Raw genomic sequence first — 21,778 nt, 5'->3', positions numbered from 1 at the left:
CGCAGCGCTCCGAGACTAACGGGCGTCTCGCGCGAGCCGGCGACGGACGCCTCGGGGGACCCCGCCCCTCACCGGGTAGGGAGGGCGCGTCGTGGAAAGGACGGATGACGTTAACGCGTCGGCTAGACCGGCCCTCGAGCCAAGTGATGAAGCCACGATGTGGCCATCTTGGGTTCGGGAACGGGGCCACGGCTCGTGGTTTCCCGCGCCGGCCATCTTAAATGTGAGAGTGAAGCGGCGCCGGCGGCCATCTCTGAGCCGGGCGCTCGTGCCCTTCCCGCAAACGGCCGGGGTACTTCCTCCCAGCGTGCTGGCGCCAGCTCTCCTCACGAGGTGGGGACAGGCCTTCTTAACCAATAGCGCTGCGCGAACCCCTCCGCCCAGCCCCGCCTCTTAGAGATCCCGCCAATCAGCGCGCAGGAAGCGGCCCTCCGCCCCCCGGCACGGAGGTGACAGTTAGGCAGGGCTTGCTGGGAGCGGTGGAAGGACGGCGGGTCGCGGAGGGACAGAGGTACCGGCACCCCCTCGTTTGCCGACCCGCCGCCACAGCCGCCCGGACCCCGCGCCCTCCTCGCCACCTCGACATGGCAGCTGCCGGCGGGGGGCTCCGCGCCGCCTACCACCGCCTGCTCGACCGCATCGAGCTCATGCTACCGGAGCGGCTCCGGCCCTTCTACAACCACGCGGCAGGTAACGCGGCGTCTCCTCCAACGGCGGCCCGACGGGGGCTGAGGGGTCACCTTGGTCCGCGGAGGAAAAGGCGGGGGCGGGCGGGTCCCGCCGGGGGCTGCTGCGGCTGCCTGGCGCGGGGAGCCGGCCGGGCTGCCAGAGCGCCGGGCAGCGGGGTCCGCCGCGGGGAATCGGGGCCGCAGGGTCGCAGCTCTGTCGCTGTGATTGTGACACGGGGAAAACTGCCAAAGAGTGGGCTCTTGCTGGTTAAAGGAGAACTTACTGTTTATGGAAAGGAAAAGAAAAAAAAAAAAAAAGACACGCTGCTACTTGTTAGTCCCGTCTCCTGCGATGCACGGTTATATTGGAGCGTCACTGTCGCGTTACTCCGCGGTTTGAATCCGGGGGGCGGCTGGGCCGCCTGATCCTGAACCAGGGGATGCGATGATTTCCAAAGGGGCCTGAAGGCTTCAGCAATCACTTCTTTCAAGTGAATGTACTGAAAAAGCAGGGGGAGTGCTGCAAGGATTTCTGATCTTTAAGTGTGCTCTGGCTATGCCAAGCTCCTGTTTGCTTTATTTTCTTCCTTTCTGCCAAATCTGGTGCTCCTACTGAACACAACTCCTGTCCTTTATGAATCCACTCTTGTAGCTGAACAGCTCCTGTGGGAAAGGAAGGGCTCAAATTTCTCTGATTTGAGCTACCCTTACCTGACCTAAAGCTTACCTTTACTTGAGCAAACATGTGTTTTTGTGTAATTAGGGAGAAACCTCTTGGAAAATGATTTGCTTCAGGGCCATTTAGGTGATGTTTGTCATGTAAACAAATTGCATAGGGTAGTTAAAAACAGGGTGTGATTAAGTCCTAAAATTCCATAGGCTGCCGTTCCGCTGTTCTGTTTCAGTGTGATGTGCATCCTTGACTCTTCACCTACCTGGAATATACACTGTGAAAATGGACTTTAGTTTGTGAAAATGGACTTTAGTTTTTAGTCAGTTGCTCCATCCTCCTCTAATGGTCATCTCTTGAAATGAAAGTTGTTGCTTTAAAGAAATCACAATTAGAGTGAAAACTGCAGTTATCAAAATGTCACATTTGTACTGCATTCACTAGACTAATATATATACACATTTAACATGAATGTAACTTTTATGTATAAAGAGTCAGTAAGTCCAGCACTTGCATTGTAAAGGTGCCAAGCCTTTGTGTGCCACATTCATCCTGTGTGAAATGTGGCAGTTTGCAGTTGCTTTTATTGAATACAAGGCATCGCAAGCACTGGGAACATTTCAAGCACTGTTCATTCTTCATCAGAACCATAGAACTAATGGAAAAAGGCTCTGGAGGTTGTCTTGTAGTGCTTTGCACTTCACAGAACTGCCTGTGGGCCACTTTTTTTCACCACCATAATGTTGAAATTAATTTAAAAGATCAATTTTTTAGGAACTCTGTGTGTGTATGTATGTGTATGTACATATATATCTGCCATAATCTGTACTGATGGTGCAAGTGAGAAAAGCTACAGAGCAAGAAGGTATCGAAACTGAACCTCTGCCACTTCTGTTTCAGCCTTGAATGTCTTAAAGGTAGGTCTGTGAGAAAGTTATGCAATAGATGTCACTCAGACTGCAAAACAAGTAGGTTAGAAATGAAACGCTCACATTTTATTTCTGGTCATATTTAAGTTTCTAGTCTAATTTAGGAATATGACTGTCATTATCATGAAATTATAAATCACTTGTAAGAAATGAAGAACAATGCTTACTTCTTTTCTGGCCCAAAGAAAGCTTCTAGTAAAATAATTGATGCCTGATCTGAAAAGCTGTTTCTTTGGCTGTCGTTGCACAGAATGAGGCTGTTGGAGGACAACAAAGGGCCTGGGGTACAGGACGCCAACTCCCCAGGCTGCCAGAGAGCGGGGAACATGGCTCTTGGCAGCCACGAGGAAGCGTGGGCTGAGCTTGTACTCCTTCTCCTTTGGCATCTTTGGTTCACTTTGCATGATTATACTAAACTCTTCAGGACAAAGACCTCTTACATTTAACAGAAATCATAAATTCTATAAACTGGTCATACACTTAATATCCAGATTAGCTTCTGGTATGTCCCTGCTCTTATGTGCTGCTGTCAAATTCATCCTTGAAAAGTTCTGGGTGTTGGGATCTGGGAAGAGCTCGCCTTGGCTGGGCGCTTCCTGGCGTTTCTCCAGGAGAGGTGTTCTGCCTACGGCGTTTGACAGTCTTCCCTTGAAACAAGCTTGGCTTGGTACCTTACCAGTTTTCAAGTGTTTCTTAGTTTTGTAGCCAGCAGTTCTAGATTGTCGTCTATTATTAATAAAAATTAATGTCAGTGCTCTTGAGAACTTTACTAGTTGTTTAGGGAATGTCAATTTAATTATTTATACTTGCCCCACATTCTCCAGTACTGCAAATCTGAATTTGTGTTTTAAAAGAAAACAGATGATAGTAATTAAAGCTACTTCTGTGGGATTTCTGCAAGACTGATTCATCAAAAGCTGTATTTGCAGCCTGATGCTGAAATACTAAGTAGCTGCCTAAGAGAGCAGCAACTGAAATTTGTATCTTTAAAGGATGAATATGGAGCTGTGTTTATTCAACAATATTAGTGTCAGTGGCTGCACAACCCCAGGCATCCTAAAAAAAATAAATCCCGTGTAGGTAGAAACATTCAGTTACGCAAGCAAAAAGTAATGTGCTAGTAGTTATTAACTATAGTTTGAAACTTGATCACTATCACAAGAAGTGTGGGTCCAAGAGGGCTTTATGCAAAGCTGCCAAGCCAGTTTTTGTTGCTTTCTGTGCTGCAGTCGTCCTGCCCCTGTCTAGGGCTTAGTTGGCTTTCAGGTGACTGATATTTGTAACAATTAATCTTCTCCCCCAAATTATGAGTTGCTTCACAGGTGCTTGCTCTAGAAACCTGATGGTTAATTGTTCCCAAGGCACAGTTTTAAACTTGAGTGTGCTTAAAATAGGGAATACTGCAAGGTCTTTTTAAGGCTGAATTGTTAAAGAAAAATTAGCTCACATAAAAAGCAAGCAACCAAAGTCCTAGTGTTTATAATTTATATTTAAGAACTTTACTCATAATATGTAACATATTACAGTGAAAACTTGGCTTAAGGCTTCATCTTGCATGTTATCAGAATGCTGAGCAGTGTCCTAGCGAGACCTAAAAATGTGTTTTGATGAAATTGGAACCAGTGTCGTGACTGTCTCCCAGTGCAGTGGGTTGATACTTTGGATAGCTGTCTCTCTTTTAAAACTTCAGGTGGTAGTCCTAGATTAATGATTTCTGGCATGGTGGGCAGCCTGCACGTTGTAGGTGTGGCATTACAGTACTTTGTTTTAACCAACCAGTTGCCATTTTAGGACCACTGTAAGATACATGTATTTGCAAGAGACATTTTCCTCCAGATCCCATTCCATTAACTGTTCTCCCTTCCTTCTACAGATTTTGTCGTCTTTACCCAAAATCCTCCTTTGCCTATTTGTAGATTATTGGGGTGTAGGGTTGATTGGGTGAGAGGCGTTGTTTTAGAAAGACATGGCTATTCAGAGGTGCAGATTAGAAGTGAAGGAGGACACTCTCCTTGTGACATTTACCACTACTTATATCTGCAATTCATACTTTCTCTTCAGCAATCCAACACTGCTGTGCAGCATGGCTTCTGCAGCATCAAGAGATGGGTTGTGATTTGGGACAGAAAGGAGGAAGTGATTTGTTACAATACCAGTAATAAAATATTTGGGGATTTTAATTTGCAAGATTCAGTTCATAAAGATTTCAAATACTAATTCAGTTAGTCTGGCTGTAGAGTAACTCTTAATCATTATATAGAAACTGTCTTCTCTATTCCTAGCCCTCATCCTAACTCTTTTCATTATAAATGCATTTTGCCTGCTTTAACGAGTGTCCTTGTTTCCTTAAAAATTGAAGTACAAAACCCTACTCATATATTGCAGAAATGGGTTGACTGATTACACAACTGAAGGTTGATGCACTGAGTTGATGAACTATAAGTATTAGGTGAAAGAACTTGTACAGTGATAGAAACTGTGCCAACAGACAGAATTCATTATTTAAAAACAAAACAAAAAACAACCAACCAAATGAAAAAAACCCAACAACTTACTGTGGGTATTACAAGAGCCACACCTCACTGAATAATTTAACTTTTTTTTTCTCCTCCTCCTCCCTCAGGTCCCAAAACGGTGTTTTTCTGGGCACCTATTATGAAATGGGTAAGTATGATATGCCAACTGGTGTCTGGATGGCAGAGGCCAATCTGCAGCAACTCATGGAACAAGCAGGAGTTTCCCAGCAGATCTCTGATCCTACAGAAAGATCTAACACCAAGGCTCTAATTTTTAATACATGGGGAAGAACAAAATTATCCTTAATAAGATACAGCACAACATGCAGGGGATACAGTAGGGGAAAAATGCTTTATGGAAAACCTGCATTTTTCGCTGAAAGTTTCACAAAAGCTTTCTCTTGTGAAACACTAAACTGTTGCTCAAGGTGGGCGCGAGCTGGCATATAATTCAAAACCCTTAAAGCATGTATTTCATCTGAGATTGATGAATTTTAAGAGTATCTTAAGGAAGCCAATTTAAGCCTCATCGTTTGAAGGCAGGTTAAAGCATGTCAAAGTGCAAGGTAATCTTGAGAAAACAAAAGAAAAAAAGGCAACTGCCATTTCAGGTCTCAGGAGCTCTGCTTCCTGCACCATTCTGCTTCCCACTTGGTTACAACCCTTGGCTATGTTTGTGCACAGGTGAAATATTACTATATGTCTCCTAATGTACTGTACTCATCCTAGTTGTTGTTTTGGTACAGATAAAAAAATTCTAAAATCATAAAGCTATTTGATCTCGTTTGATAACAAGAAAGGATATAAACTGCTCTTCGTATTGCCAGCTGGTTCGTAAGTTTGCCATTGTGAACCCCAACTTTTTAAAGGACAGTCAACACATTATGCTCTAAGCTGTAGCTTTGTTTCTTTGTCAATCTAAACTGGAGCTGCAGTAACTGCGGTTAACCTTCCCCTTTGTCTGAGGTTCTCCCAGGCAACACGCTCTTGAGTCTGAGCATACAGGGCAACTCTTCTGAGCATGCTGGTGTCGACTGCTGCAGTATCAAAACAGCTTATACACAAATGGTTTTTCTTTTGTGAACATTCAGGAAGGCTTCTCTAAGCTCACAGTGAAGTTCTTCACCAAGAAGTAAAAATGACTTTTGCCCCTACATGGCAAAGGCACATTTACTGCAGTTACCCAAGCACACTGAAGAGTCTGTACCTCTGTGGCACCACTGCAGCAATATCAATCCCCTAAGTGAGGCAGCACACAGAAGTCTCTACCCTTAAACTGTTTTCTTGATTGGAGCCAAAGAAGTCCTTAGTGGCAGTCAACGAATTAAAAGTGTTAGTACTCTTATTTGTGAGCTTTTGGGTTGGTTTGTTTGTTTTCTGAACTCCTGCAACATGAACATGAAATTGTATTTCCAGTAGAGGGCAATACAACAACAAAACAAATCAAGCAGCATGTTTGCTAGTAATGTCCTCAAGTAGATCAGCCAAGCTATTCCTCACTTCACTTGCAAGTCTTCTGCTTTCACTGAAATTAAAGAATTACTGTTACCTCAGATGAAGCTGAGTGAAGACTGTATGGTGTCACACCTACATCTTTACCAGTAATATCTTAGCCTGAGCTTTAGAAAGAAGGGCCTTATTTAGATAAGCTTCTACTTGTTGCATGAAAACCGATCTGTGTTTCAGCTGCTTTCTTAAGCAGCTGTGGTTAAATGAACCTTGTTATTAAACTAATGCAAAATCGACTGCCTGGGATTTTACTGCATGCCAGTTGCACCCCCATAACTGTGTTCTTACTCCTGCCACAATAGACTACAAGTGGATGGTGTCTCCGAGAGTCTAATCTCTGCTCATATAATGCATCCCATCTCCTGCATAACTCATATAGAATAAGGACTGAGCTATGAAGCAGCTTCCCCTTGTAAGATATTTGATCTGTTGCAGGAGGCCCTGGTACTGGGCTGGTGCTCACTGAATTTTTCTTTTACAGGGTTTGGTATGTGCTGGAATGGCTGATATGACCAGACCAGCAGAAAAGCTCAGCACATCGCAGTCTGCAGTACTAACAGCCACAGGTAAAGCCAAAGTTACTCCATGCTTTTACACAGTCTCTCTCTAAAACTGTGTACGCTTCTTTCCGAATCCTCCATCAGTACTAATCCACTTCTATAGAAAAGGCTTAATTATAATGCGCTAGCTCTCGCTATTACTGTTGGATGATAATTCTAGGACAGACATACTTGTTATTAAATCTGTAAGAGTTCTGTGATTACATAACAGTTTTCTACATTGTCTTAATTTGGAATTGTCCATAGCAAGTTGTTATAAGTTAGGATAAGAGTTTCATCCCTTAAGTTATAATGATACCACTCATTCCACTAAGTGACCTGTTTTGCTTCAGGTCAAGTAATTTTGAAATCAGTCCAGGATATAGTGACTCTTTTAGAACAGATTTTAAAGGATTAAACAATCATAATTACACTAACCTATCTAAAAAGGATTTCCATGTGTTAAAAGAACTCGGAAGCAGTGGTACATGGACTGTTGCACTGCCGTCTGGTGTGAATTTTCGCACTGGCAGAAACAATATTTTGTATTCAAGGTGTTCCAAGAGATCTTGTCAGTGGCAGGACTTGGGGCAGCTAAAGCTGAAAAATCAAAATTACAGCTGCCATCTTCTTCCTTCTCTGGATTTTATTTTGATATCTGACACAGTGCTGTGCATTTTGCATGATATGTAAACCTTTCTTGACTGGTGGATTCTGTAATCTCTAAGATGATGCAGCAAGCTGGATATACAGAATCACAGAGAATCACAGAATGTTAGGGATTGGAAGGGACCTCGAAAGATCATCTAATCCAATCCACCTGCCAGGGCAGGAACACCTAGGTGAGGTTACACAGGAAGGCATCCAGGCGGGTTTTGAATGTCTCCAGAGAAGGAGAATCCACAACCTCCCTGGGCAGCCTGTTCCAGTGTTCCGTCACCCTCACTGAGAAGAAGTTTCTTCTCAAATTTAAGTGGAACCTCTTGTGTTCCAGCTTGAACCCATTACCCCTTGTCTTACTGTTGGTTGTCACCGAGAAGAGCCTGGCTCCATCCTCGTGACACCCACCCTTTATATATTTATAAACATTGATGAGGTCACCCCTCAGTCTCCTCTTCTCCAAGCTAAAGAGACCCAGCTCCCTCAGCCTTTCCTCATAAGGGAGATGCTCCACTCCCTTCATCATCTTTGTTGCCCTGCGCTGGACTCTCTCCAGCAGTTCCCTATCCTTCTTGAACTGAGGGGCCCAGAACTGGACACAATATTCCAGACGAGGTCTCACCAGGGCAGAGTAGAGGGGAAGGAGAACCTCTCTCGACCTACTAACCACCCCCCTTCTAATACACCCCAGGATGACATTGGCCTTCTTGGCCACAAGGGCACAGTGCTGGCTCATGGTCATCCTGCTGTCCACCAGGACCCCCAGGTCCCTTTCCCCTGCACTGCTCTCTAATAGGTCATTCCCCAACCTATACTGGAACCTGGGGTTGTTCCTGCCCAGATGCAAGACTCTACATTTTCCCTTGTTATATTACATTAAATTTTTCCCCACCCAACTCTCTAGCCTGTCCAGATCTCGCTGGATGGCAGCACAGCCCTCTGGCGTGTCAGCCACTCCTCCCAGCTTGGTGTCATCAGCAAACTTGCTGATAGTACACTCAATTCCCTCATCCAAGTCATCGATGAATATATTGAACAGTATTGGTCCCAGAACTGACCCTTGAGGCACTCCACTAGATACAGGCCTCCAACCAGACTCTGCCCCATTGACCACGACTCTCTGGCTTCTCTCCTTCAGCCAGTTCACAGTCCACCTCACTACCCGATCGTCCAGTCCACACTTCCTCAGTTTTGCCGTGAGGTTGCTGTGGGAGATGGTGTCAAATGCTTTGCTGAAGTCAAGGTAGACCACATCCACTGCTCTGCCATCGTCAATCCACCTTGTTACATCTTCATAAAAGGCTATGAGGTTGGTCAAACACGACTTCCCCTTGGTGAAGCCATGTTGACTGTCCCTGATGACCCTCTTATCCTTGATATGTCTTAAGATGGCACCAAGGATAAGGTGTTCCATCACTTTCCCAGGGATGGAGGTGAGGCTGAGCGGTCTGTAGTTGCCCGAGTCCTCCTTCTTGCCCTTTTTGAAGACCGGAGTGACATTTGCTTTCCTCCAGTCCTCAGGCACCTCTCCCGTTTCCCAAGACTTGGCAAAGATGATGGAGAGCGGTCCAGCAATGACTTCAGCCAGCTCCCTCAGCACCCGCAGGTGCATCCCATCTGGACCCATGGATTTATGGATGTCCAGATTGCTTAACTGGTCCCTAACCCAGTCCTCATCAACTGAGGCAGACTCCTCCATTGTCCTGCCTTCCTCTGGGGCCTCAGGGGTACAGGGCTCCTCAGGACAGCCTCCAGCAGAGTAGATAGAGACAAAGAAGGCATTCAGTAATTCTGCCTTCTCTGTATCTTCTGTCACCAGGGCACCCACCCCATTCATCAGTGGGCCTACATTGCCTCTGGTGTTAGTTTTATCTGCCATGTATTTGAAGAAGCTCTTCCTGTTGTCCTTGACCCCTCTCGCCAGGTTTAACTCTAAGGAGGCCTTAGCTTTCCTAGTTGCCTCCCTACATCCTCTGACAACAGCCTTATATTCTTCCCAAGTGGCCAGCCCCTCCTTCCATGATCTGTAAACTCTCCTCTTCCACTTGAGTTTGCCCAGCAGTTCCCTGTTTACCCACACAGGTCTCCTGGCTCCCTTCCTTGACTTCCTGCGCGTCGGGATGCACTACAGCAAAATGCCACTATCCTGCAACCGTGCTGGTGAATTAAGGTCTAGACAGCTGTAGGGTACAGAGGATCTTTGTTTGATATTAAGGCTATGATTCACCTCATTGTCTAGTTATTTTAGAAAAATGCAATATATACCCATAGCTCTCCCACTGGCACTTGATGTGCTTTTAAGTGAAAAAATGGCTAGTTATAAGAAAAGCAGTTGTCTAACATGAAGTTGTAAAACTTGTTTACTTAAACTGGGCCATGATTCTGTCTCTAAACTTAGAAGAATGTCTGAATATTTCACTTTAAAGACTTAACATCTTTCAACTTTCCCTTTCATTCAACAGGCTTTATTTGGTCAAGATACTCTCTAGTTATTATTCCTAAAAACTGGGGTCTGTTTGCTGTGAATTTCTTTGTTGGCTGTGCTGGTGCCTCTCAACTCTTCCGAATATGGAGGTATGTATTAAGAAGGGCTACTCTGTATACTATAAATAAGCATTCACACTACGTCATCTTAAACAGGAATTTATAAATCTTACCAGTCTCAATGTCTGTGCAACAGGCAAGAGGAACTGAACAATTAAACATTGCAGAACTTTTTTGCAATGTTGTTAGTTTTCCAGTTGAGTGGGAATGAAGGTCTAAATATTTTCAGTATAGCTAGAGCAGGTTTTAATGAATGCCCTATATAAGCTGTAGTTTCTGGGTCTAAGGCATTCTTTAAAAGCTGTAGGTCTGACTGACAAACAGCCTAGACTTTCCCCTCATAAGCTTTGCAGTTCTGTCAGCTTACAGTGTTGATCCAGCTAGATCAAAGGGTCCTTAAGCAGAGTAGCTTTTTTTAAAAAAAAATTATTTCTTGATGGAAAATCTGGAGTTCTCTGGCTTCAGTAGTGGCCAGGAACAAGGCAAACTTAACAACTAATTTGGAGCTTATTACATGAACTAAACTATCCTCTGCCGAGTTTCCATCCTCAAGTCTGTTGTAATTTTAAACCTCCTCTGCTGAAGAGATTGTTAGGAAGACACTGTTATTGTAACTGCTGTTCTATTCTGTGGGTTTTTTTCTCCCCCCCTTATAGGTATCAACAGGAGCTAAAAGCAAAACAAGCGTAGCTGCAGCAAAGAGATGCTTAACCCAACATGTCAAATCCAACAACACACGAACCCTTCCCCATGGGACCTAGTTTCACTAATGGTGATGTTTTTTCCTCTCAGAAAATAAGACAAAATCCAAATGTCTAGAGAGCAAGGGTTTTTCTAAGGGCAAATAACAAAGTATCTCCATACACTTGAATAAAGCGCAACCTTTTAAATTGAGGTGTTATATTGTCTCTTTAAAAGAAACTGATTGTGGATTGTGCCTAGAATGAGTTGCTGGGTCCCACCTTACCCAACTCTAGCGAACAGTGCCAAGGGTGACACTGTACTGGTGACAGTCAGCCAGAGCCTCAGACCAAAGTGATCGTCTTTCATGTGATGGTGGGACCTGGCTGGGGTTTCACCATACTGTCAGTAAGCAAAACCAGTAGTATTTGCATTTCATTCTCTGATGCTCTTCCCTGGTAGTGTAAGGATATTATTTTCAGCTATGTGTATCTTCATTTGTTTCCCAGCCACCACTGCCTTTAACAAGAGGAGAGCACAGTGGTACGTGCCACTGGTGTTTTAGCTTCTGGCATCCTTTACAACTAGACGCAGAAGATGGGTGCGTTTAAGTACCTGGTTCTAAGGAGTGTGAAAAATAAACAGCCAAAACTTCTGTTACTCACCTTACACCCCCTCCTACAAGCACCTACAGATTTCCTGTGAAGATGTGAACTGAGGAAACATGTACATGTGAGTTCTCCAAAGCTTCAGAGGCAGTGGTCTGCTCCCATCAGTGGCATGTTTGTGAATAAACACCCAAGTCTTCCCTGAAAGTCAACATCTCTCCCTACTTACTCTCCTGTAAGAGGAAAAATGTGCCACCATGAAACAGCTTCCAAGCAAAGGCAAAATTACACAGCAAAAGCTCATCTGTTACTGAGAAATACAAGGTAGTTGTACTCAGAGCATGGCATCAATGAGCTTCCCTGCCAGGTTCTCCGAGACCTCTTCCAAAGCCAGGAGTCAGTACCAGAGATCAGGAATTTATATCCAGGAGAAAAAGGTAACTGTGAGACAAAGTAGCTTCTTTAGGATTCAGCTTTCAGGAAAATGAAGGCCTTGAAATGCTGGAGTTTTACGAAGTCCTGTTATTGAGTCTCTCTCCATCCCCCCGCTTTCCTCCAGTCCCATCTGAGTAATCACTCCAGCAGGGCAAGGAAACCACTCTGTTGCATGTTGTTGTGGGACTCATGTCTGCTCCCTTCTCACCCCATGTGTAATGTTATATTATCCTGTGCAAAGTATTTGTGCAGGACACTTTAAGGAAAGCATTTTCCATTCTTAGCTGATGGTCTGTCAGCTCCCCTTTTCCAGAGTCTGTCCTACCATGAAGCTATTTCTCTCCTACATGTATTCTGCTACATTTTCCACTTGCATTTCTTAGTTCTCCTAGCTGAAGTGGTAATACAGGGTATCAATTCAAATGGTGAACGCTCCAGCTGTGTTGTTCGCTGAGCTGACAGACTGCGGTGACTGAAGAATATTGCCAGGAAGAGGTGGTGTATTTCAGTCCCCTTCCCAGTCCCTAGTCAGATAAGAGTCATCCAGCAAACCAGTAATGGGGGAAAAAAAAAAGTGTATTAAAATATTCACAAGATTGCGATAGAAAACATGAAAGTCCATTCAAGAAAAAAACATCCAAGATAACTGTTTCCAGATGAGTCTGTAAAAGCAAAAGCACTAACAGTTGGTACACTGGCTGTTCATGTAATCAGGCCATGCAATGCATATCCAGCTCCCTCACACAGATTATACACCTGTCTTACAGGTGTTTGTTGTCTTGCATACCTCCAAGACAGAGGTTTACAAAAGAAAAGTACCCAGTCCATGTTCCCAATTACATTTACCACATAAAAACAGCTGGCACTGCAGGGAGACAGAAAAGATTGCACAGCACACTGATGTCCAAAGGCATTGAACTTTAAAATGTACATTTTAGAGTGCAAAAATACCTTTAAATGAAAGGGCTTATTAGCTTTAGGGCAGTAAAGAGAAGGGAAAGAGAAGCCTCAAGAAGAGTATAATTGCTGAGCATAGTTAATATGATTTTTGTAGTCTCCCATATAAATGTGTTACCTAAATGCTAGCACCGTAGGGATGTGGCCAAAGCCCATAAGTCTTACCTTCTCAGCTTTGAGGGTTTTAAAAACAAAATATTTCCATCACCTATTATACAATAATAACATTTTGTATTTGAGGTCCTAGGTAGATACATTAATAATGTAAAATTCCAATATGAGATTTCAATACATAGCGGAGGCGTTGGTTATAAATCAAACTGCCCACACTTGACCTCAATGAATCCACTCTAAGGCAATGCAGCTTCTAAGTTGCATATACACACTTACTGCAGCTACAAGACAGATGGTTACCTAAACAGTTCTTACAGGTTTAAAAAAAGTTTAAAACCTAGTTCCAGCTCTTCTAGTCACAAATTGAAATATCACTAAAGCTCTGAGAGAAAACAAAACCCTACAGGTTCTCCAGTTAGAAATGACACATCACTCAGTTAGTCACAGGGACATGTTTGCCACCCTGTAATGGCTCTTGATGCCATTTCACAAACATGCCAACCATCTCCCCCACAGAACAACTGCTGAAGTCAAAAGGGGCAATGGAGATTTGATGTACTGAGTACAGCTACCAATTTACTTAAATTGATACTTTACAGTTATTTGTAATCCTCTTCAAAAAATTCATTTCTAGTAATCAAAAATAAGGAGGAATATATCCACTGTTAATAAAAAGCCAAAACTTTTCCACTTTGCAGTTCTGTTGAAAATAGGGAAGATGAATGATGCTATTTGTATCCCTGGCTCTAGGGGGTGACAACTGGCTCAGCTGCCAGAGCCCAGGCTGGCAATCCAAAACTGCACTCCTGTAATGGGTAGAAGGTCACTTTTACCCATAAAAGACTTTGGGTTTTTTCCCTTAGCTGAGAAATGGATTTCAAATTGTTCACAGTTTTGTTTGCACGCTGAATAAAAAAAAATCATTGCAAGACTTTTACATCACACAGACCTTCCCCAGCCCCACTATTCAAGAGCAATGACCCACATAACAGTTTAAGTCATTGGCTGCTTGTCCCTTAGCTGTGCTGCAGCAAGCCTGCCACACAGCACTTCTTTTTAAAATAGATGGTCCCAAAAAGAGCTAGCAGCAACACTACAGCAGGACAAGGTCAACACACTTAGTGTTCCTCAAAGTCCAAGCTGTTCCTTCCCACCTGCAGAGAACAGCACCAGAGATTTAAAAGAATAGCAGTAGAGCAAACAGAGTTAAACTTCTGATCACCGTAACATCAGGATAGGATGACCTTGTCTGACTTTCATCTCTGCTTGCTACCCTTCAAGGAAATAGAAGTCCTCTGTCTCCTGAGACTTTAGTAAATAAGCCAACTTAGCATCAGTCCCTTTCATCAGCACAGGCTGTCGCAGGATTAAATGACCTAAGATAACCTGAGGGACAGAAAGTTCACAAGTGTTGTCTCACATTGTCTCAAATTCTTTTGACTTCAGCCTGAGTAAGATATTTAATAGCTACATTGTTCATGTTTCCATGACCAAAACAAAAAACCAAACATAATAAATAATTCAACAGCCTTTGCACTGGAGAGGGATTCAGATTGATTTCTGCTATTCCTGGGGGAAGGGACTTTTGTTTCTTTCTAAAAAGATGTTCAGCATTTTTAAAAATACTTCCAAGTTCATTCTGCCTTCACAAAGAGGATCCAAGCAGCCCTGAAACGAGTCTCCTCATGATAGGCAATAGGAACATACCTGTAGCTAAACAAAAGCAACAGAAGGAGATGTTTCCTAAGGTTATAATAGTTAGCACCAACCAGACCAGCATGTCTCCTAAAGTTAGCACCAGATCAGCACGTTTCCTAAAGTCAACATCAACCAGATCAGCGTGTTTCTTAAAGTCAGCACGAGATCAGGATTGTGCTCAGATTCTCCCATATATTCCAGCAAGAAAATAAACATTAGTAGCAGACTTCAGAGCCAGGTACAGCTCTATCTTCTCATAGCAGCAAGTTTTTGATTGCTACATCCATCACACTTCTCCCTCTTACTCTAAAATGTCTGGAGAGAAAGATGGTGATGCACAGGGATGAACAGAGGCAGATCAAAATCAAGTTTCTCCATCAACCATGTCAAAAGCATTAATTTCACATAAGTGTAAGACAAGTGTTGGGAAGTAATGGCCTGGTAGACAAGGAAAACAGCAGCAGCAGGACTCATCCTCATCTTAATGGAGGCTTCTAACAAAGGCAGGTGTTTGTCAGGAAACCAGTGAAGCCTGATCCTGATGAAAGACTATAGTGTTGGCGTACCCAACTTTATTGGAGGAAAAAACCACCGTACACAAAACAGTTATTGAAGTTGCACTGTCATAACTAAAGGTTATCTAATGTGGTTCTGAAAGGATCTGCCGAAACCAATTTTTTCATTTACTTGATGTTACAGTGGAATGTAAGCTGAAGTTCACAAGTAGCAAGCTAAGAGTGTTGCAAGCTCAGAAGGACAGGACGAGAATTCAGAGTTTTCAACTGACAAACTGAAGATGAGGTCTGAAAAAGTCACAACATAATTTCAGTAGAGACAAATTTGCAGACAATACAGAACCAGGAGGAGCTGCTAGTTGCTAGCACACCAGATGGTTGTGCTGTCATTCGGAGGGACCCGGACAGGCAGGAGAACTCGGCTAAGAGGAATTTCATGAAGTTCAAGAAGTGCAAAGCCGTGCACCTGGGGAGGAACAACCCCATGCACCAGTACTTGCTGGGGGTCACCCAGCTGGGAAGCAGCTTGGCAGAAAAGACCCTGTGGGGGTTCTGGGGGACACCAAGATGAACAGGAGCCAGCATGTGCCCCTGCCTCAAAGAAGGCAAACAGTATCCTGGGCTGCATCAGGCAAAGTATTGCCACCAGGTCGAGTGAAGTGATCCTTCCCCTTTATTCAGCACTGGTGAGGCCACACCTGGAGTCCCGTGTCCAGTTCTGCGCTCTCCAGTACAAGAGAGACATGGACATACTGGAGCAAGTCCAGTGCAGGGCCACAATGATGATAAAGTGAGGCATCTTTCATATGAGGAAAGGCTGAGAGAGCTGGGACTGTTCAGCGTGAAGAAGAGAAGGCTTGAGAGGAATCTTTTCAATGTGTGTAACTACTTGATGAGAAGGAATTAAGAGCACTACTCTTCTCAGTAGTGCTCACTGGCAGGACAAGAAGAAATGGACAGAAATTTTAAGAAAGAAAATTTCACCTGAACACAAGGAAGCACTTTTTTTTACTGTTTGATCACTCTAAGTGATCAGTGGAACAGGTTGCCAAGAGAAGTTGGTGAGTTTCCAAGTGTGAAGATACAGAAAACCCAAATGGGCACTGTGCAGGGTAACCTGCTCCAGCTGACTCTGCTTGAGGAGAGGGGGTTTGGACTAGATGATCTCCAGAGGTCCCTTCCAACCACAACCATTCTCTGACTGATTCTGTGAAACAGACTGAAGTAGAAAATGCGCAAGAATCAGATAGAAGGGGTTACGGTAGACGAAACTGAAAATTATTTGCTGCTACAAAAAAGCCAACACCACATTAGGATGTACAAAACAGGAATCCCTCTACTATATGCTACTCTGAAAAGCCCTCAGCTGAAATGCCACTTCTAGTTTTGAGCACCAGATTTCAGGATACAAATGGGTCAGCTAAAGAAAGATCCTCTTCAGAAGAAGAGAATCATCAGAGATCCTTAACAATCTACAAGGAGTTTAATGTAGAAATTATAGAAGTTGGGAAATTATATTCAAGCAGTAGACTTGTAGAGAGGAAGGAAATAAACTGCCCTCTGCATCCTCTGTGCAAACATAAGTTACACAAAAAGAATACACCAAAAAAAAAAAAATCAAAGACCGAAGCCCTAGATTTCCTGCAGAGGTCATTCAGCCTTCACTACAGGCTTTTAAGAACAGGTAAAGCATCTCTAAGGAAGTGAGAGTGGTATAATGGAGCCATTGGAGAGAGGTCAGGGAGTACTACAGCTTCCAGATCCCTTGCAGCCCTTTTTCATCCATATAAGAAATGACAGAGCTTTGAGGAAGAAACATTTCATTGAAAGGTTCAACAGAGTCTGAGGCAACCACCTACAGCTATAGCTTCCTATCCCTTTAACTCACTAGCTTTCGAGTTTTCACAGGTAAACTACCATTTCACAAAATTCGTTAGATCAACACTATCCCTGTGCCTTAAAGGACTAAGCTTGAACAGGTGGGCTCAGTACAGAAGTAAACAGTTCTGTGACATGTGTTACACAGGTCAGGTAGGCCTAAACATTTCCTTCACTTACACTGCTAAGACATACATTCCTGATAGCTAGGAGTCACAATTTGGCTTACAAAACCAGTGGGAGTGTCTAGTTTGTATGAAAAGGCAGCTTATACTGAGAATCTGACCAAGAACAATGAAGACTCTGTATACATAAAGAAATCTGTGAATATAAAGAAGATATCTTCTTTATATTCACCTCAACAAAAGAAATTAGGTCCTATAAGCAAAAAAAGAATCCAGGTCAATCTAGAATCTTCAGACATCTTCCAGTTTCTCCATTAAAAATCAAGATAAAAATATTTTAAAATTGTGATGCAAGTTTTCACTTTCTCTCTCGTCACACAAGATACAAAAAAAGAATATTGGCAATTTATAAGCAAAATTCTTACCGCATTTCAACATGCAACATTGGTCTCACTTCTGTACGATTAAATAGACTATTTACACACAATACATATATATCTTTCCCTCTGTATGCACATGCATTGGTCCTAGTCTAGGCATCAAAGGCCACATGTGAGTTCTCTGGGTCAAATCTTGTTCAAGCAATTCCAGTCTGAATGTGTGTTTTCCTTTGGATAGCTTAGGATCTCATCTCAGTTCTTCCGAATATCAGCATAGACCACAGACTCCGATTTGTTAATCTTGTCGCTGTGCTGTCCTCCGGAGTGATCTAACTGCGCATAAATGACTGGGCCCTGGGAACACAATAAAATTAAAAAACAAACAAACAAACAATCAGTATTTTTCAGAATAGGCCATACTGCCCCTCGCTTCCACAGGGGCTGCAGCAAGACCAAAGCTAAAGCAAGACCACAGAGCTTTTATGAAGCACTTTGAAGCAGGTGGAATGAGGCTTCACCTACAAATGAGCTCTACTCTGCCACCTTTCTCCTATCAGGAGCATGCCAAACAGCACCATTTCCTCCTTTTAAAACTGTTACAGCTGCTTGCTTCTCACAAAAAGCAGAATCTAGAATCCTTTGATGTGAAAAGCAGCAATTCTTACATGCTATGGAACAAAGATACATGGCTTAGTCAGATGCATGCCAGATTTAATATTTTTCAGAGGAACTGCACTACGGATTTACCAGTAGACAGCAGATTACGCTTCCCAGGCTGTCACTCAAGTCCTGTAAATCCCAGCACAGCTGCACCACTCAGATAACAAGGGAGAGAACAAACCTGCAGCCACCTTGTGACACCAGTCACTGCCCAAGCAAGTGATGGGATCAAGACTTACACAGCAATGAGCCAGAAAATACTGAAACGGTGCAGTAATGCAGAATTCTTACCGGACTTTTGAGCCAACCCAGGTAGTGAGCACCTCCACAGACACACTGGGCAAGCAAGGCCACACACCTTAGTTACATTTGCTGCGGTGCAGTGGAGGACACTACAGAACCATCTTTCAGCAGAGCGTGCAGACATGCCAGCGCCTTCCTAAAACACCACGTCCTACCAAACACAGCCCATGGGAGAGCAAACTGCAGGTATTGGAGATGGGCTCAGGACAGGACTGCAGCCTGTAATGGGCAGGTACCCAATGAGACAGGCGGGAGTCTTGTGGAAAGGTCTGACCTGCAGCTCCCGTTCTGCAACACCTCCCAGGTGACTCGAGCAGAGAGACCACACATCCACACACACCGCACACATGCAGGAGGGAAAGGGACTGCCCTGCTTGGGGCAAGGAGAGAGCTTTTAGTTCGGTTGTGGCTTTTTTAGCAGTTCTTGCTTCAAAATAATTTCATCCATGTAACTCTGTTTCCCCATTGTCCCAGGAAGAAGTATCTTTCACAGGCGTTTCTCCCACCTCCTTCTCCCCAGTACTTTTGACATCCTGCCAAACTAGAAAACATCTCTATGAAACTGACCCAGAAATCCTTCCATCCATCTTCCAAAGCAAGGGGGCAGAGACGAAAAGAGACTTTCTGTACAGAAATTTAAGGCTGTGAAGGACCATATAGGTACACTTTTGCACAGCTGTTTTACCCCAACACAACAGCAAAGCATGCACCTGCTAAATACCCTGTTTCCCCAAAAATAAGACGGGGTCTTTTATTAATTTTTGCTCCAAAAGATGTGTTAGGGCTTATTTTCAGGGGTTGTCTTATTTTTCCAGAAACAACAATCTACATTTATTCTTGGAACAAAAAAAAATACCAACATTTATTCAAATATAGTCACGTCAACACATTCTGGAACATCATCATCACTCTGATCCATGTGTGAGAGCCTGGCACTTGCTAGCCCTTATTGTTTTGGGTCTTGTGGGGTCTTTTGAGTGTGATTCTTTTGGGGGTGTCTGCTTTTCTTGGTGAAGGGTCTATCTGTCCTGCTGCACTGTATTGCCAATTAATTTTACTTTTTTACATGTATAGCTGCCTGAACACTATTTAAATTTACTTTTTTAAATGAACTGTAACTAGGGCTTATTTTTGGAGTAGGGCTTATATTTCAAGCATCCTAAAAAATCCTGAAAAACCATACTAGGTCTTATTTTCAGGGGAGGTCTTATTTTCAGGGAAACCGGGTACATCGTTCTCTTTCAGAGGTAGTTTGATTCCAAAGTTTCTTCCTTCCAGGTAAAGCATTTCCCAAGTGACAAAGAAAAAGTGTAGAGGACTGAGATGGACAGAAGGATGAAAAACTTGTGAGCATATATAAAATGCTGAATATAAATAACATGCTGAGGAAATGCTAAAAAAAAAAAAAAAAAAGACACTGATGTCTTGGAAAATTTTGCATTTAAAGTGTCACTAGAGCTACTTTTTTTTTTTTCCTCCTTTTTTAACTCTCTTCTCTTATGTTGTTCTGGTCTCCAACATTATATCAGGATTACATTACTAGTTCCAATTAGAGTGCAGTGCCTATACAAACCTTAAGGCAAAGTGACCCTAAGGTTTATTTGTAAGCTATTTTGGAAGTCTCATCTGCCTGAAGCAATAGTTCCAGGACATGATAAATTCAGCACTTCCTATCAGTTAAAAAAAAAAAAAAATCTGTAACTGTATAAAGTACTCACCATGACATTTCTAGTTTTATTTAAGTAATTCTCATGGGTGAATTTTCTATCACAGGAGTTCATTCAGGATCAGTTGCCTTACCACTATTCTGATTTTATGCCACGTTGAATAGTTATTTGGCTGCAACCAACATGTTAGGTGGTGGTGGAGAGACTGACTGCTGTGATCATCTGATCCAAACCAAGCTATCTGGATCTGTTCGCTATCACCTAAAGAACTGGTAGATTAGCTAACACAGAGAAAAGGAGGTTGAAGGATTTATTATAGGGCTCCATCTACTTGATTTGCTGCTGATTTTCTAGCTGATTATAATCAGTATCAGGACCATTCTTCCAGCATTTCGTATCCTCCAGTGATCTGAATCTTTGTAAAGACTCTTCTTCCACAAGTGAAAGCTTCAGAAAAAGTCCAAACAATTCACAACTTCTGCCTAATCCCAAATAAGATCATCCTGACTCTTCAGAACCAGAAGACTGACCAGCACTGCCACATAAAACACAACACTTCCCTAAGTCTTGCGATATTTCCATTCAGAACAAAGGGAAAAGAGTAGCAGGAGTACTGATACCTTGCTAAAGGTTTGTCAGCAAAGTTATGAATTGCAAATCACAGCAAAGAAAAAGGAATTGCAAAGTTAGACCACCACAGTCTAAGAGTGGTCTACAGTATTTTCAGATTTTTTTTAGATTCTGAGAGATGTTGCAAGTACCATAGGTTCTAGCTCCATGAAATTTATCTGAGATTTAAGTCAGGATTCCCAGCACCATGAACTGCTCCTTCCCAGGGTCCTGGGGTCCAGTTAAAAGCCTGGAACAGAGCTTGAACAGAGGATGTTCAGGTACATCTTAAATCAGAAAGAGCAAAGCCAGAGATCTGCATTCAATGCAGCTTTAGTGCTTCCCGCTTCTACACTGACAGGCATACCCGCTTACGAGCTCTATACCATACTGCTCTGTACATCAGAAATGCACTTCTATGGAAGTCACACTTTAAGGTCAGTGGTTCTTCAGCCTGTCCAGAAATGAACATGCAGCTACTTGCAAAGCACAAAGACAAATGGCAGTCACCTTGGAGTTAGCAGACCTTGGGACAACAGACACCTGCTTTCCAGTTTGCTTGCTGCAACCCAGATTACTAGCTAAACACAGACATCCATCTGGGAAACACATATAGTTCTTGCCTTTGCTGGAAATGCTTTTCTCACTCATCCAAGTAACAGTCATGGTAGAACATGAGTCACTACGGAATGATGGCATGGAGAAGAAACACCACATAAAAATTTGACAGGATAGAACATACCTGCTGAGAAGGAAGACACAGTGAAAACAAGTGGAGTTGATTCAACCAGCTAAACATTCACAGAATCAGACACGCACACTTTCAGCACTCTGGGGCACTCCAGAGTGTGCAAGGTCCACATTTCATAAACTTGCATCCAAAACACAACGGAAGTGCAGGCTCAAATACACTTTCAGCTGAGAAGCGACATGGACAAATACTTCGTCACTGGTTCTTAAACTGACACATAAATAACAAAATGAATAAACTTCATTTAATAAACGTAATTTAAATGTCACTCTTTGAGTGTGAACACCTCTATTACTGTTTTTAACTGCCAGAGGCAAGGGTTGTGTATTTGTATTCACAGTTCTTCTTCACCAGCGAAGCAC

At 43.1% G+C, this 21,778-nt stretch overlaps 2 protein-coding genes across 6 annotated transcripts in view; one reads left to right on the top strand and one right to left on the bottom strand.

Moving 5' to 3' along the window:
• Positions 1-421: 421 nt before the first annotated feature.
• Positions 422-10,925, top strand: MPC2 (mitochondrial pyruvate carrier 2). Its single transcript, XM_065658409.1, has 5 exons — positions 422-690; positions 4,891-4,931; positions 6,774-6,858; positions 9,954-10,065; positions 10,692-10,925. The coding sequence occupies exons 1-5, from the start codon at positions 585-587 to the stop codon at positions 10,723-10,725; spliced, it is 378 nt and encodes a 125-aa protein (XP_065514481.1). The 5' UTR covers positions 422-584; the 3' UTR covers positions 10,726-10,925.
• Positions 10,926-12,314: 1,389 nt separating this feature from the next.
• Positions 12,315-21,778, bottom strand: part of MPZL1 (myelin protein zero like 1) — a 39,704-nt gene continuing 30,240 nt past the window's right edge. For 2 of the 5 annotated variants that reach the window (XM_065658403.1, XM_065658402.1), the window contains one exon: positions 12,315-17,780. In XM_065658403.1, coding sequence (XP_065514475.1) covers positions 17,679-17,780 — 102 coding nt within the window. In that variant the 3' untranslated portion in view covers positions 12,315-17,678. Of the gene's footprint in view, positions 17,781-21,288; positions 21,411-21,778 lie in introns of all 5 variants that reach the window. The other 3 variants (XR_010608029.1, XR_010608030.1, XM_065658404.1) reach the window with 3 other exon arrangements.

This window comes from Caloenas nicobarica, chromosome 1, assembly GCF_036013445.1.
Source record: "Caloenas nicobarica isolate bCalNic1 chromosome 1, bCalNic1.hap1, whole genome shotgun sequence".
NCBI classification, from domain to species: domain Eukaryota; kingdom Metazoa; phylum Chordata; class Aves; order Columbiformes; family Columbidae; genus Caloenas; species Caloenas nicobarica.
Note: the sequence above shows the minus strand (reverse complement) of the source record. Positions and strands in the feature narration are given on the sequence as shown.

Bases quoted from the DNA above. Each gene is read 5' to 3' on its own strand.
- MPC2 (XM_065658409.1), top strand. From the start codon at position 585: ATGGCAGCTGCCGGCGGGGGGCTCCGCGCCGCCTACCACCGCCTGCTC. The intron at 691-4,890 runs GTAACGCGGCGT...CTCCTCCCTCAG, and splicing joins CTTCTACAACCACGCGGCAG to GTCCCAAAACGGTGTTTTTC. The intron at 10,066-10,691 runs GTATGTATTAAG...CCCCCCTTATAG, and splicing joins CAACTCTTCCGAATATGGAG to GTATCAACAGGAGCTAAAAG.